The sequence below is a fragment of the Elephantulus edwardii genome, unplaced genomic scaffold (assembly GCF_000299155.1).
Source record: "Elephantulus edwardii isolate Elephantulus edwardi_28Jun2011 unplaced genomic scaffold, EleEdw1.0 scaffold00061, whole genome shotgun sequence".
Classification (NCBI taxonomy): domain Eukaryota; kingdom Metazoa; phylum Chordata; class Mammalia; order Macroscelidea; family Macroscelididae; genus Elephantulus; species Elephantulus edwardii.
Genome location: NW_006399811.1, coordinates 8,094,320 through 8,106,066, shown reverse-complemented (window position 1 = coordinate 8,106,066; position 11,747 = coordinate 8,094,320). Strand labels below are relative to the sequence as shown.

The window sequence follows — 11,747 nt, the reverse complement described above, 5'->3', positions numbered from 1 at the left end:
GGAGCAAACTTGTATAAAAATTGTTACACCAAAACAAAAAAAAGTGTCTTAACAATGTGTAATGTTACCCAAACATTTAAAGTGACTTTACTTCATTAATAATGTCTGAGAAGAAATAAATAATAAATCAGCTAAGAAACATGGCGCTTTTTTTTTATCCTTTACTCAGCTTTTGGGGTGCTGCTATGGGAAATTGCTACATACGGGATGTCACCATATCCAGGTATCGACCTGTCTCAGGTGTATGATTTATTAGAAAAAGGCTATCGAATGGAACAGCCCGAAGGATGCCCACCTAAGGTTTATGAACTTATGAGAGCATGTGAGTACTTTAGTATATTCATTTTGACAGTCCACATCAGCAACTTAGGGTAGTTCCCGAAACTGAAACCATCTCTCCTCTTCCCTCTCAGTGTTGCTAGATTGAATCCAGCCTTAAGATATTTAGAGAGTTTCATTGATTAGCAAGTTGGCATATTATGTGATATACCATTGAGCCTTATTGGAATCCTAAAAATAGTTGTCCATGGCCCATGTCCATGGCCCAAATATTGATTCAGTTTCTCAAAAACATTTGCATACTTAAAAGAAAAGTAAGATACTGTTCTTAGACTAAGGTAGATGAGGGCTGCTTTCAACTAGATAAAAATGATTGCTGCAAACTGTAGATAATATATGAAAATAACCTGATGATTAGACAAAAATAACTGACTGCTTAAAGGTGAGCATGTAGAAAGATGAGGAGTGAATTGCATTGCTGTTTTATTTAAACTTGTGTGAGCATTGCTCTTTTTTCATTTGGCATTTGCATTCTCTACTTTTCTGTCTTTATCAAATGAGAGCACCAAAGTCTTCATTTCTGGCACCTTACTATACATCTGAATATATAGAGCTGATTACTTACAAAGTTAGGCTGAGGAAATTTGCCATTATCTAAACCATATCCATATCTTCTTTTATCCCTAAAGTAGAGAGAATAAAAGTAGAGGATGGGGGGGGGATTCCCCTCAAAGAGATAGATTGACAAAGTGGTTGTATATCAGTGGGCTTAAAGCACAGCAGTACATACGGCTGCTGTGAGTCAGAGCCAACATGATGGCACCTAACAACAAGAAGTACCAACCTCAAGAAATGGATTCATTACAACCTCTGAATGTGAACTGAGAAGCAGCTGCATCAGTGTCTTTGTGAATATGCTGTAACTGTAATAGGCACACTTAATGGTGCATTGAACTGATTATCACCTATTCTTCTGGGTCTATATTTCTTGCAAGGAAATGTTAATGTTTTCCTTTATTGTCATGGATAGGCTGGAAATGGAGCCCCGCTGACAGGCCTTCTTTTGCTGAGACTCATCAAGCTTTTGAAACCATGTTCCATGACTCTAGCATTTCTGAAGGTAAGAATCAAACTTCCAGCTGGTTCAGTCATGGCCAACAAATAGAAACCAGAATAGACTTGTTGATTGCCATCAAGTCAAGTATGACTCATCATGACCCTATGAACATAAGGCCTGAAGCCTTTTTATAGCTATCATCATTTCTCGAAGTTCATAGAGTTTCCAGGGGCATGTGTTTTAGGAAGTGGATGCCACCCCTGCTTCCAAACCTGTCTTAAACTGGGAGCTCTACCAAACACTGTCCACCCTGGGCAGCCATTATGGCATTTGACACCCCCCCACCCCCACCCTCCACCAGTGGCACAAGATTCAGCATCACAGCAAAGCCCAGATTACCTCAGTACAGCAGATTGACAGAGGAGTTTTGTTCAATTTAGAAAAATGTTCCTCCAAAATAAAATAACCCTAGACCCTCGAGCCCAACTGAATTTTAAGTACAAGGGTCTTCCATGTAGATATATGAACAAAAGGCCTAAAGCCTTTCTATAACTATTGCCATTTCTCCAAGTTCGTAGAGTTTCCAAAGGCATGTGGTTTAGGAACTGGATGCCACGCCTGCTTCCAAACATGAATCAATCTGGGAGCTCCACCAAACACTATCTATGGTGGATAGTCATTATGGTGTTTGTCACACCTATGGCACAGTTTTTCCATTATGGCATTTGAGACCCCAGTGGCTCAAGGTTCAGTGTTACAGCAAATCCAAATTACTTCAGCACAGCAAGTTGACAAATGTGCTGTATGTCTTAGACGATTGTTTCTCCAAAATATAGTAACAAGGGATTAAAATATAATCCCTCGGGCCCAACTTTTAAATACAAGGGCCCTCCAGGAGAACTTATTGACTCTAAACAAGAGGCTTACATAAAAAACAACCAAACAGTCCACACTGGCCCGCAACCAAAACAAGAGAGCCCACTTTATAGAGTCTAGCCACTTCACCCGGTCTCCCAAGAATAGACTGGACTTTTTAAAATTTGAGTGACCAGAAACAATAGCCAGTATTGAGGAAATTACGGGCAGGGGAGGTTCAAAGAGATGTCACAAACCCTGTCACAGATTGGATTGTTGGCAGGACTGTGGAGAGTGACACTTATTCAGAGCTATGGTCACCATCTTTAGAGGTGGCCACCATCTTTGAACGTGGCCCCACTGTTTTCCGGCTTTGCTCAGTATCTGACAGGTTAGAGATTGAATTGCTATGCGATGTGTATAATGCCATTATTTTCTAAGAGTGAGCTTACATTTCTAGCAAGTCTTTGACGTGTCATTTTCCCCGTTGCAGTTATTTACCCAAATTTCTAAAATTCTAATCTGTTCCAGTTTTACTTCCTCAGCCATGACTGAACTAGAAAGAACCAATCAGAGACCCTAGAAAGAATCTGATAAATTTGTTGTAGTTTTGAGTGGTATTGGTAATAAGATTTTTTTAAATGATGGACACTTAAAAGTTTGGGGCTACAATTCAAGTTATTGAATTAACTCTTGGCCCTTGTTAATTTTGTTTCATTCTTCTGCTATTTTTTAAATACATTTTTGTCTATCTCATAAATATTGAACTTATAGGGAGCTCTGGTGGCCTAGTGGTAAGGAGATGCAACTACAATCCCAGAGGCACATGGTTCGAAGCCACCAGATGCTCTGCTGGGGAAGGAGGGACAATCTCCTCCTGTACCAGTCAGATCTGATTTGACGGTACACTCACACAAAAATAATAAAAATTTTTTTAAAAAAATTGAACTTATGGTTTAAATGGAAGTTAATTATTTTTTTTAAAATTAGTAAGTTTATTCTTTAATCAGCAATGCATAATGTAACAGAAAGGCAAAAAAGAAATATAAAAATTATTGCAGCTCCTGAACCACATCCACAAAGGCAGAATCAAGACACAAAAGAAAGAACCCAGAATTCTACTTAGTAATACATCTTAAGGAAATAACTAAGAGTTATGAACAAAGATTTCATTACAAAGATACATCAGCATGTAGTTTATAATATTAAAAATTTAAGTATCTAGTGAACAATTATTACATACATATAATTTAATATTTAAATTATACTTTTAAATTACTTAGAGTTTAAATTTAGCAGATTAAATTCACTCTGAACAATGAGAACCTTTTTGTTATTTAAAGAACACAAACAGCTTTTGTTCTTTTAAGTACACAAATGGGCAGTTTCCTACTTTAATTCCCCTGTAAAATTAACTGTGAAAGTTTAAGAATTCCTAACTATATTTGCTTCTTAGACACTTAAATCATCCTAGAATTTGGTACACATCCTTTCAAATTCTCCCTTTCCTCCATAATTGAACACAAAATAGATTAAAGTTTAAGAATATTTCAACAAGTACTTAGTAATAAAAAAATCAAGCAGTTGGGTTTTTTTCTGTATTTTTAGTATTATCAGGCAAGAAGAAATGAAAATACACAATACCAAATTTTCATGATATGGAACCTGTGCAGGTCAGGGGGAGCACAGCCAGCAGATTGAACAGTTGCCTGTCACAGCCTTGTTCTTTCTACTTTATTTTCTATGGAGTTAGAAATGGTGGAAATCAGCCAAAGAGCAAGTTCTTTCTTGAGTCATCTGAATTTGAGTACCATCAATTGGTAGCAACTCATAGCGGATCCTTCAGTGGTTTCCAATATTGGAGGAAATTGTCCATCTTTCTCCCTCTAAGGTTCTGTGAATTTCAGTTAACAGTGTAACTCCATACAGACTCTGATACCAGAACTCGTGCATTCTTTGATTGATTGTGTCAATTATTAACTTTTAATGAATTCTTAAGTACTTCTGCCTTTCCTGGACATGCTTTATCCTTTATAGAAAACCAGCTTGTTTCAATTTGCAAAGGTCATTTCAATTCAGAATTGCTAAAGAAGAATTTTAACATTTAATCCACATTTTATTGAGCATTTAGTTTCTGGCAAGCCCTATACCAGCTTTGGAGACATATAGACAATTCATGGTCTCTACCTTGTAAGCATATAGTTACTAGATGTGTATGAAAGACACCCACTCAGACTTTCTTAAGCAGTAACATGAAGATTATTGGCTCACTAACAAAACCATGAAAAAGCAAAGTTGACACCAATTCCGAGTCATTTGAAGTCAGGGATTCCAGTAGCTTCACATATTCCTCCTTCTTCTTTCCTCTTCTTGAGAGGAACAAAAATAAGAAATAAAGAAGTCCCTCCCATAGTTACTGTCATCCAGTGTCAGTTTATTTTATCCTCACATTATTCCGAGTAGCTGGGGACATAGTTGCCAAACATCCTTAGGATTATGTCTTTATAGCTCATGATCAATGACAAAGATTGTTAGCCTCCAAGCAGGTACATATATACAAAGACCAAGAAAGGAATCTTATTGCTATCATTTGCGGACTATATACACACTATTGAGATCAGATTTTTTAAAATGACTAAAAGATGTCACAATTTATTTGAGCCTCCCTGCCCATTTTTGGTTTTGAATATCTAAGTATGTCTTTTGCTCAGTAAAACCCACAAAACTCTTGTCCAAGTTTTAACCAGCCTACACTTAATGGGTAAACACATTTTCAGGAGCCTAATTTGCTTATCGTTCCCCCTAAGAAGATGCTGTGGGATTCAGACTGCCAGAGAAGATAGGCATTCTCCTCCTGTATGATTTACAGCCTCCAAAACCCTACTTGAGTGTTAGCTATGCTTTAGTTCCAAGAGAGTTGGACAATAACCAAGGAGGATAGAAGGAGAATTGATGCCTTTGAGCTGTGGTGCTGGAGAAGAGTATTGAGAATACCATGGACTGCTAGGAAAACAAACAGATTTGTCCTGGAAAGGTTTAAACCAGGTGGCTCCTTGGAGGCAAGGATTCTGAGGCTCTAACATACTTTGGACATGTTTTAAGGAGACACCGGTCCTTAGAGAGGGACATCCTGCTTGGGAGGGTGGAGGGACGGCGCAGGAGGGGAAGGCCCTCTATGAGGTGGATTGATTCAGTGACTGGGATAATTGGGATGGGAGTGTCAGAAATAGTGCGATTGGCACAGGACAGAGCAGAGTTTAGGGCTGTTGTACATAGGGTTGCTATGAGTCGCAAGCAACTCGACGGCACATAACAACAACAACAAATGACAGTGAGTTAAGTTTGAGTCATGTATATGAAAGTTGGACAATGAGTAAGGAAGACTGAAGAAGAATTGATGCCTTTGAATTGTTACTGTCAAGAGTATTAAACTACCAAAAGGAAAAACAAATCTGTCTTGGAGGAGGTTGGAGCTAAGAGTGCTCCTTAGAGGCAGAATAGTGAAACTTCGTCTCACGTACTTTGGGGCATGTTGTCAGGAAGTGCCAGTCATTGGAAAAAGACATCATGCTGGGTCAACAAAAAGAGAGGAAGATCCTTGGTAAGAGATTGGCACAGTGACTCTGACAGCAGGCTTGGGCATGGCAGAGATTGTTAGGATGGTACAGGATAGGGTGAGGTTTCGATCTGTTCATATGGGCACTGTGAGTTGTGGGTGACATGATAGCACCTAAGAATAATAATGATGGAAGTACAGATTGATATAGTGATTTTAGAAGACAATTTGGCAGTATCCATTATGCACACTATGACCCAATTCTATTCCCTAGGTATATAACCTAACAGACTTGCATTCAATAATGAATCAAAAGATGTGTAGAGTGATATTTCCAGCAACATTATTTATATTAGACTAAATCTGGAAATAATCATCAGAGGAAAATAGTACATTGTGGTGTATTAGAATACTACACAGCAGCAGGAAAGAACTATTGTCATGCAGCAGCATGAATAAATCTCAAGGCTTAATGTTGTGTCCAAGAAGCCATATGTAAGTGGAGTACTTTTTCTGAGTCCATTCTGTGATGTACTGTTCTGTTCTTTCTCAGTTTTATGCCCTTTCTGAAAAGAAAGAGTCCTTTTCTCTGTCTCTCTGTTGTTCTCTTTATGACTCCCTACATTCCTTCCTTACAGAGGTAGCTGAGGAGCTTGGGAGAGCTGCCTCCTCCTCATCTGTTGTTCCATATCTGCCCCGATTACCTTTACTTCCTTCTAAAATACGGACACTGAAGAAACAGGTGGAGAATAAGGAGAACATTGAAGGAGCACCAGAAGTTACTGAGAATTCTGCCTCCAGCTCAGCACCAGGTACAGCTCAGGGGCGCAACAGAATCAAAATGCATCCCTAAGAGATGCTGCCTTCTTGGAAGGGCAGTATAGTATGGCACTTAATCCCAGTCTTAACCCTGCCTGCTCTTAAGTTTGGCATTGACTTCACCTATCACTCTTAGCTCTGTGTCACTGGTGTTAATCTTTCTGACCTAACATCCAGTTCTACTTCCTGTGCCGTTTCCCCAACTCCCAATACCCAAGGAGTTCCCATCTATACAGCTAGCGGGGAAACATCAGTGGGCCTAACAGATGGGGCCAGCTTGTGCTGGAGCTCTTAGACAACAATTGGATGCAGAAGGCATGATGACCCACAAGTTATTTTTCCCATTTATGACCCCCTCTGCCTTTGTATTGCTAATCAGTATAGAGTGTTAATGCATTAATCTATTTATCCATTTCTTCTTGGTCTCACCAACACCTGACACGTGTAATAGTTCCTGACAGAAGAGCCTTAGTAAGTGATGGATTCCCTTGTCTTTCTTATGACTGATTGGCTGTTTCTCATCAGGGTTCATCCGAAGTGCACAAGCCCCCAGTGGGTCCCCAGCACTGCCTCGAAAGCAAAGAGACAAGTCTCCCAGCAGCCTCTTGGAAGATGCCAAAGAGACATGCTTCACCAGGGATAGGAAAGGAGGCTTCTTCAGCTCCTTCATGAAAAAGAGAAATGCTCCCACACCCCCCAAACGCAGCAGCTCTTTCCGAGAAATGGAGAATCAGCCCCACAAGAAATATGAGCTCACGGGTAACTTCTCATCTGTTGCTTCTCTACAGCATGCTGACGGGTTCTCTTTCATGCCTGCCCAGCAAGAGGCGAATCTGGTGCCACCCAAGTGCTATGGGGGGAGCTTTGCACAGAGGAACCTTTGTAATGACGACGGTGGCGGGGGCGGGGGCAGTGGCACTGCTGGGGGTGGGTGGTCTGGCCTCACAGGCTTCTTTACACCACGCTTAATAAAAAAGACACTGGGCTTACGCGCAGGGAAACCCACAGCCAGTGATGACACCTCCAAGCCTTTTCCAAGGTCCAACTCTACATCTTCCATGTCCTCAGGGCTTCCAGAGCAGGATAGGATGGCAATGACTCTTCCCAGGAACTGCCAGAGGTCCAAACTCCAGCTGGAAAGGACAGTGTCCACCTCTTCTCAGCCAGAAGAGAACGTGGGCAGGGCCAATGACTTGCTTCCCAAAAAGTCAGAGGAAGGTGCTGCTTCAGCCAGGGAGAGACCAAAAGCCAAACTTTTGCCCAGAGGAGCTACAGCTCTTCCTCTCCGAACCCCTTCTGGGGATCCAGCCATTACAGAGAAGGACTCTTCAGGGCCAGGGGTGACCGGAGTGGCAGTTGCCCCCAAGAGCAAGGAGAGAAATGGTGGGACACGACTTGGGATGGCTGGCGTTCCGGAGGATGGAGAGCAGCCAGGGTGGTCTTCTCCAGCAAAGGTGGCCGCAGTCCTCCCCACCACTCACAACCACAAAGTGCCCGTCCTTATCTCCCCCACTCTGAAACACACTCCAGCTGACGTGCAGCTCATTGGCACAGACTCTCAGGGGAACAAATTCAAGCTCTTATCCGAGCATCAGGTCACATCATCTGGTGACAAGGACCGACCCCGACGGGTAAAGCCAAAGTGTGCCCCGCCCCCACCGCCAGTAATGAGACTACTGCAGCATCCGTCCTTATGCTCAGACCCTCCGGAAGAGCCAGCCGCCCCTTCTGTAGGACAGCCCATATCAGAAACCCAGGAAGGTGGGAAAAAGGCAGCCCCAGGGGCAGTACCCCTCAGTGCGAAAGCTGGGAGGCCAGTGATGCCTCCACCTCAAGTGCCTCTGCCCACATCTTCCATCTCACCAGTCAAAATGGCCAATGGCACAGCAGGTACTAAAGTGGCTCTGAGAAAAACCAAACAGGCGGCTGAGAAAATCTCTGCAGACAAAATCAGCAAAGAGGCCCTGCTGGAATGTGCTGACCTACTATCGAGTGCAATCACGGAACCTGTGCCCAACAGCCAGCTGGTGGACACTGGACACCAGCTACTCGACTACTGTTCAGGCTACGTGGACTGCATCCCTCAAACTCGCAACAAATTTGCCTTCCGAGAGGCAGTGAGCAAACTGGAACTCAGCCTGCAGGAGCTGCAGGTGTCGTCAGCAGCTGCTGGTGGACCTGGGGCAAACCCTGTCCTTAATAACTTATTGTCATGTGTACAGGAAATCAGTGATGTAGTGCAGAGGTAGCCACTGTCAGCCTAGTGGGGAGAGGCACACATTTCTGAGGGGAGAGGGAAGGGGGACGTGTTTTCCTGTGTTCTTGTTTTAAAAAATTGAAAGACTGATACTTGAGTGTGTTTATGTGAAGTACCTCAGATCCCTGAGCTCTCACGTTTACAGGTTCATCTCAGCAACAGCAAAGAAAGAAACAGCACACTGTGTACAGAGAGGAAAATTAGGTGGAGGGAAGCATTAGTTGCCAGGGTTGGTAGCTGTGCTGCAGGATCAGGGGACATATGTATAACATGCCAGAAAGAAAGAAATCCAGCTCATTCCTACCTGGAGTGACTGTGAGGTGGCTCAGCAGAGCCAAGCACAGGAAAGCTACTGCACCAATTCTGCTCCACACACAGGAGTTGACCAGGGGGCCAGTAGGTACAAATGGTGATTGTGCACCCACGCGCTTAATGCATTTACTGGGTTAAAAGAAAGAGATGCTGAATGCATTTATTGGGTTACCCAGAGAGGTTTTGGTCAGGTCTGCTAGAAGCAGCAGTCATTGCTGCTATAAGAACTACAAATCAAATTGCTAAAATACACAGCTGAGAAATGTTAGGGCAGGAATGCTGGGAAGTTTAGTCAAGGAGATAGAAGTTGCCTTCTAAAATCCTAGGTTGGTTATTAAAAGTCACTTCTAGTCTAGTTTATTACTTCCTAATGGCCCAAGATCGACTTTCTGCTCGTCCGTGCCCATCTGTATATCAGAGCTACAAGGATCTCTCTGCTCTGCTCAGTGGTTCTTTTTACCATCTCCCGGGCAGGCTGTCGTCTTTTATTCCCGGCAGCATTCAGGATCACTAACAACATCGATTTTGAAAATTGTGATCACGTACAGACCCTCACAGGGGTGTGCTTTTCAGGTCCACTGCCCCTGTGTAGTGATGTGCTGACCAAGGCCGAGCAGCTGTATACTTATCAATAACGAAAATGTGAGGGAGGGAACCGCCTGTTGAAATGCAGCGGCCAAGCTCAGAGGCCCAGGCCTGAGAGAAGCAGCTGCCTCGGCCCTAATGACTGCTTCTCTTTCCTCTCTGTGACCACCACTTTAGCGCCACGCTAAGAAGAGAGTTTGGCAGGGGGGAGGCGTTTTCTCTATTTATCTCTCTGGATTTCAAATTAAATCATCCAAAATGGTTCTCACATCTTTTTCTCGTCTCACATTCCCGTCCCCATCATTGTGCTTGTTTGTAAAAATCATATTGAGAATATTCTTTATTTATTTTGTAATTCACCTCTATTTTAAGAATGCATAACTGAAGAAGCAGCATTTTCAGGAAGCACTAACCAGACTCTGGAAACCCAATGACTTAGCCCTCAAATTGTTCTGTCCTTATCAAATAGGCCTTTTCTGTCCCATTTCTTGTTAATTACAAACCTAATTATGACCACATGAAACCAAGTTTATCTGTTAGCTATCATTAATACTCCTGGTATTTGGTCTCATTTTAATAGTCACTTCATACTTTTTTAAAAGCTTGCTGAGACCCTCTCTAACAAAGAGAAACCAATATATAATATTTTCATTTTTCTCCCAAAGGAATATTAGCATAGGAAGATGGGAATTCATCTTTGATGAACACAGAGTTTTCTTCTTGGGTCTGTCATTGATCAACTGTCAAGCCACAGCCTCATCTCTTAATCTCTTAAATGAAAGTAATGGTATATGTTCTCAAGGGTGTTTTGCAAGTAAGTTAAGTGCATCGGTATCCCTGTGAGAGCCTCTCTGGAAAGCTCTTTAGTGCCCTCTTATTATGTTGAATGGTTTGTCATTCTTTTCTTTGTTGAGATTGTATTAATTGAGCTAGAATACACTATGGAGCACATGGGTCACATGAGTCCAGATCAACAGCAGCTCACAACAGCCACTAAGGGGGAAATGTTTTGGATAAAGTTGGTGCCTTTAACCAAGGAAGAGTTTCCTTTTCATTAGAAAGAAAGAGAACCTTGTTTCTTATCATTGCTACTTTAAAGGCATCTGGGGTGAGAGAAGAAGGAAAGAGACACTGCTGGGCATTTCTTGCAGAGGTGTTGGGTAATAATCCCTGCCAATATATTACCTTCACATGGAGCAGAGGCAACTAGTCATCGGGTTAATTGGCTTTCAGTGATTCAAAGAGAAGACAGAGTTCTCCTTACCTTGGATTTAAAAATCAACAATCCTCCTCGAGCGCCTTCCCTGCCTTTCCCCTTCATCATCACTTTTATAAACTTGAAACCGTTTTAGCAGTTAGCCTTTTAAGAATGGAGAGGAGAGAGCTAAATCATTAGAATATTAATATGCTGCTTTTTTAAATATCCCTATCATTATGGGATACAAGCTGAGGGTATTGTTTTTCAGGGATTTATTTCTTTTTAGAGCAAAGAATCTATTTTATTTTTCCTTGAGAACTCTGAAAATAAGCCGTGGAGAAACACTACTGAGTGTATTTAAGCTCCACAGTTTTCTCCCCACAGAACAATCTTAAGGAGTGGGGGCTGTGTCTTACTCAGGGCAGCACCTAGCTCTGTCTTGCCTTCAGTGGGTGCTCAGTAAATTAAAGAGTTTTTATTTTTCTCAACACTGTCAAGAGTAACATTTACTGTTGTAGCACACCCATCCTGCCTGGTGCTTGAACTGTGCACTTCAGGGGTTTAGGAGTTCAGCGTTCAGGTTAAAGAGACACTGTCAACTATTAAAGGTAATTAGAGTTTTCTCTTTTTTTTTCTATCTAAAAAAAAATCAATCATATAAATTAAAGGTTTGACGTCAAAGCAGGGAAAAAAATGCTACTTCTAGAAACTAAAAACGTAGTTTAATTCTAATCTAAAAACAAAGCAAGTAACAGGAGAAGGGAAAACCAGAAGCCCTTATAAAAAGGAACTGACATTTCTAAACTGGTGTTATTTATATATATATATA

General features: G+C 41.8%; 1 protein-coding gene across 7 annotated transcripts in view; it reads left to right on the top strand.

The window, feature by feature from the left end:
* The window catches only part of ABL2 (c-abl oncogene 2, non-receptor tyrosine kinase), a 189,413-nt gene extending 180,014 nt beyond the window's left edge, over positions 1 to 9,399 (top strand). For 4 of the 7 annotated variants that reach the window (XM_006887726.1, XM_006887725.1, XM_006887728.1 and 1 more), the window contains 5 exons: positions 170 to 322; positions 1,310 to 1,399; positions 6,386 to 6,559; positions 7,092 to 7,325; positions 7,635 to 8,815. In XM_006887726.1, coding sequence (XP_006887788.1) covers positions 170 to 322; positions 1,310 to 1,399; positions 6,386 to 6,559; positions 7,092 to 7,325; positions 7,635 to 8,815 — 1,832 coding nt within the window. Of the gene's footprint in view, positions 1 to 169; positions 323 to 1,309; positions 1,400 to 6,385; positions 6,560 to 7,091 lie in introns of all 7 variants that reach the window. The other 3 variants (XM_006887724.1, XM_006887722.1, XM_006887723.1) reach the window with 2 other exon arrangements.
* The last annotated feature ends 2,348 nt before the right edge of the window (positions 9,400 to 11,747 follow it).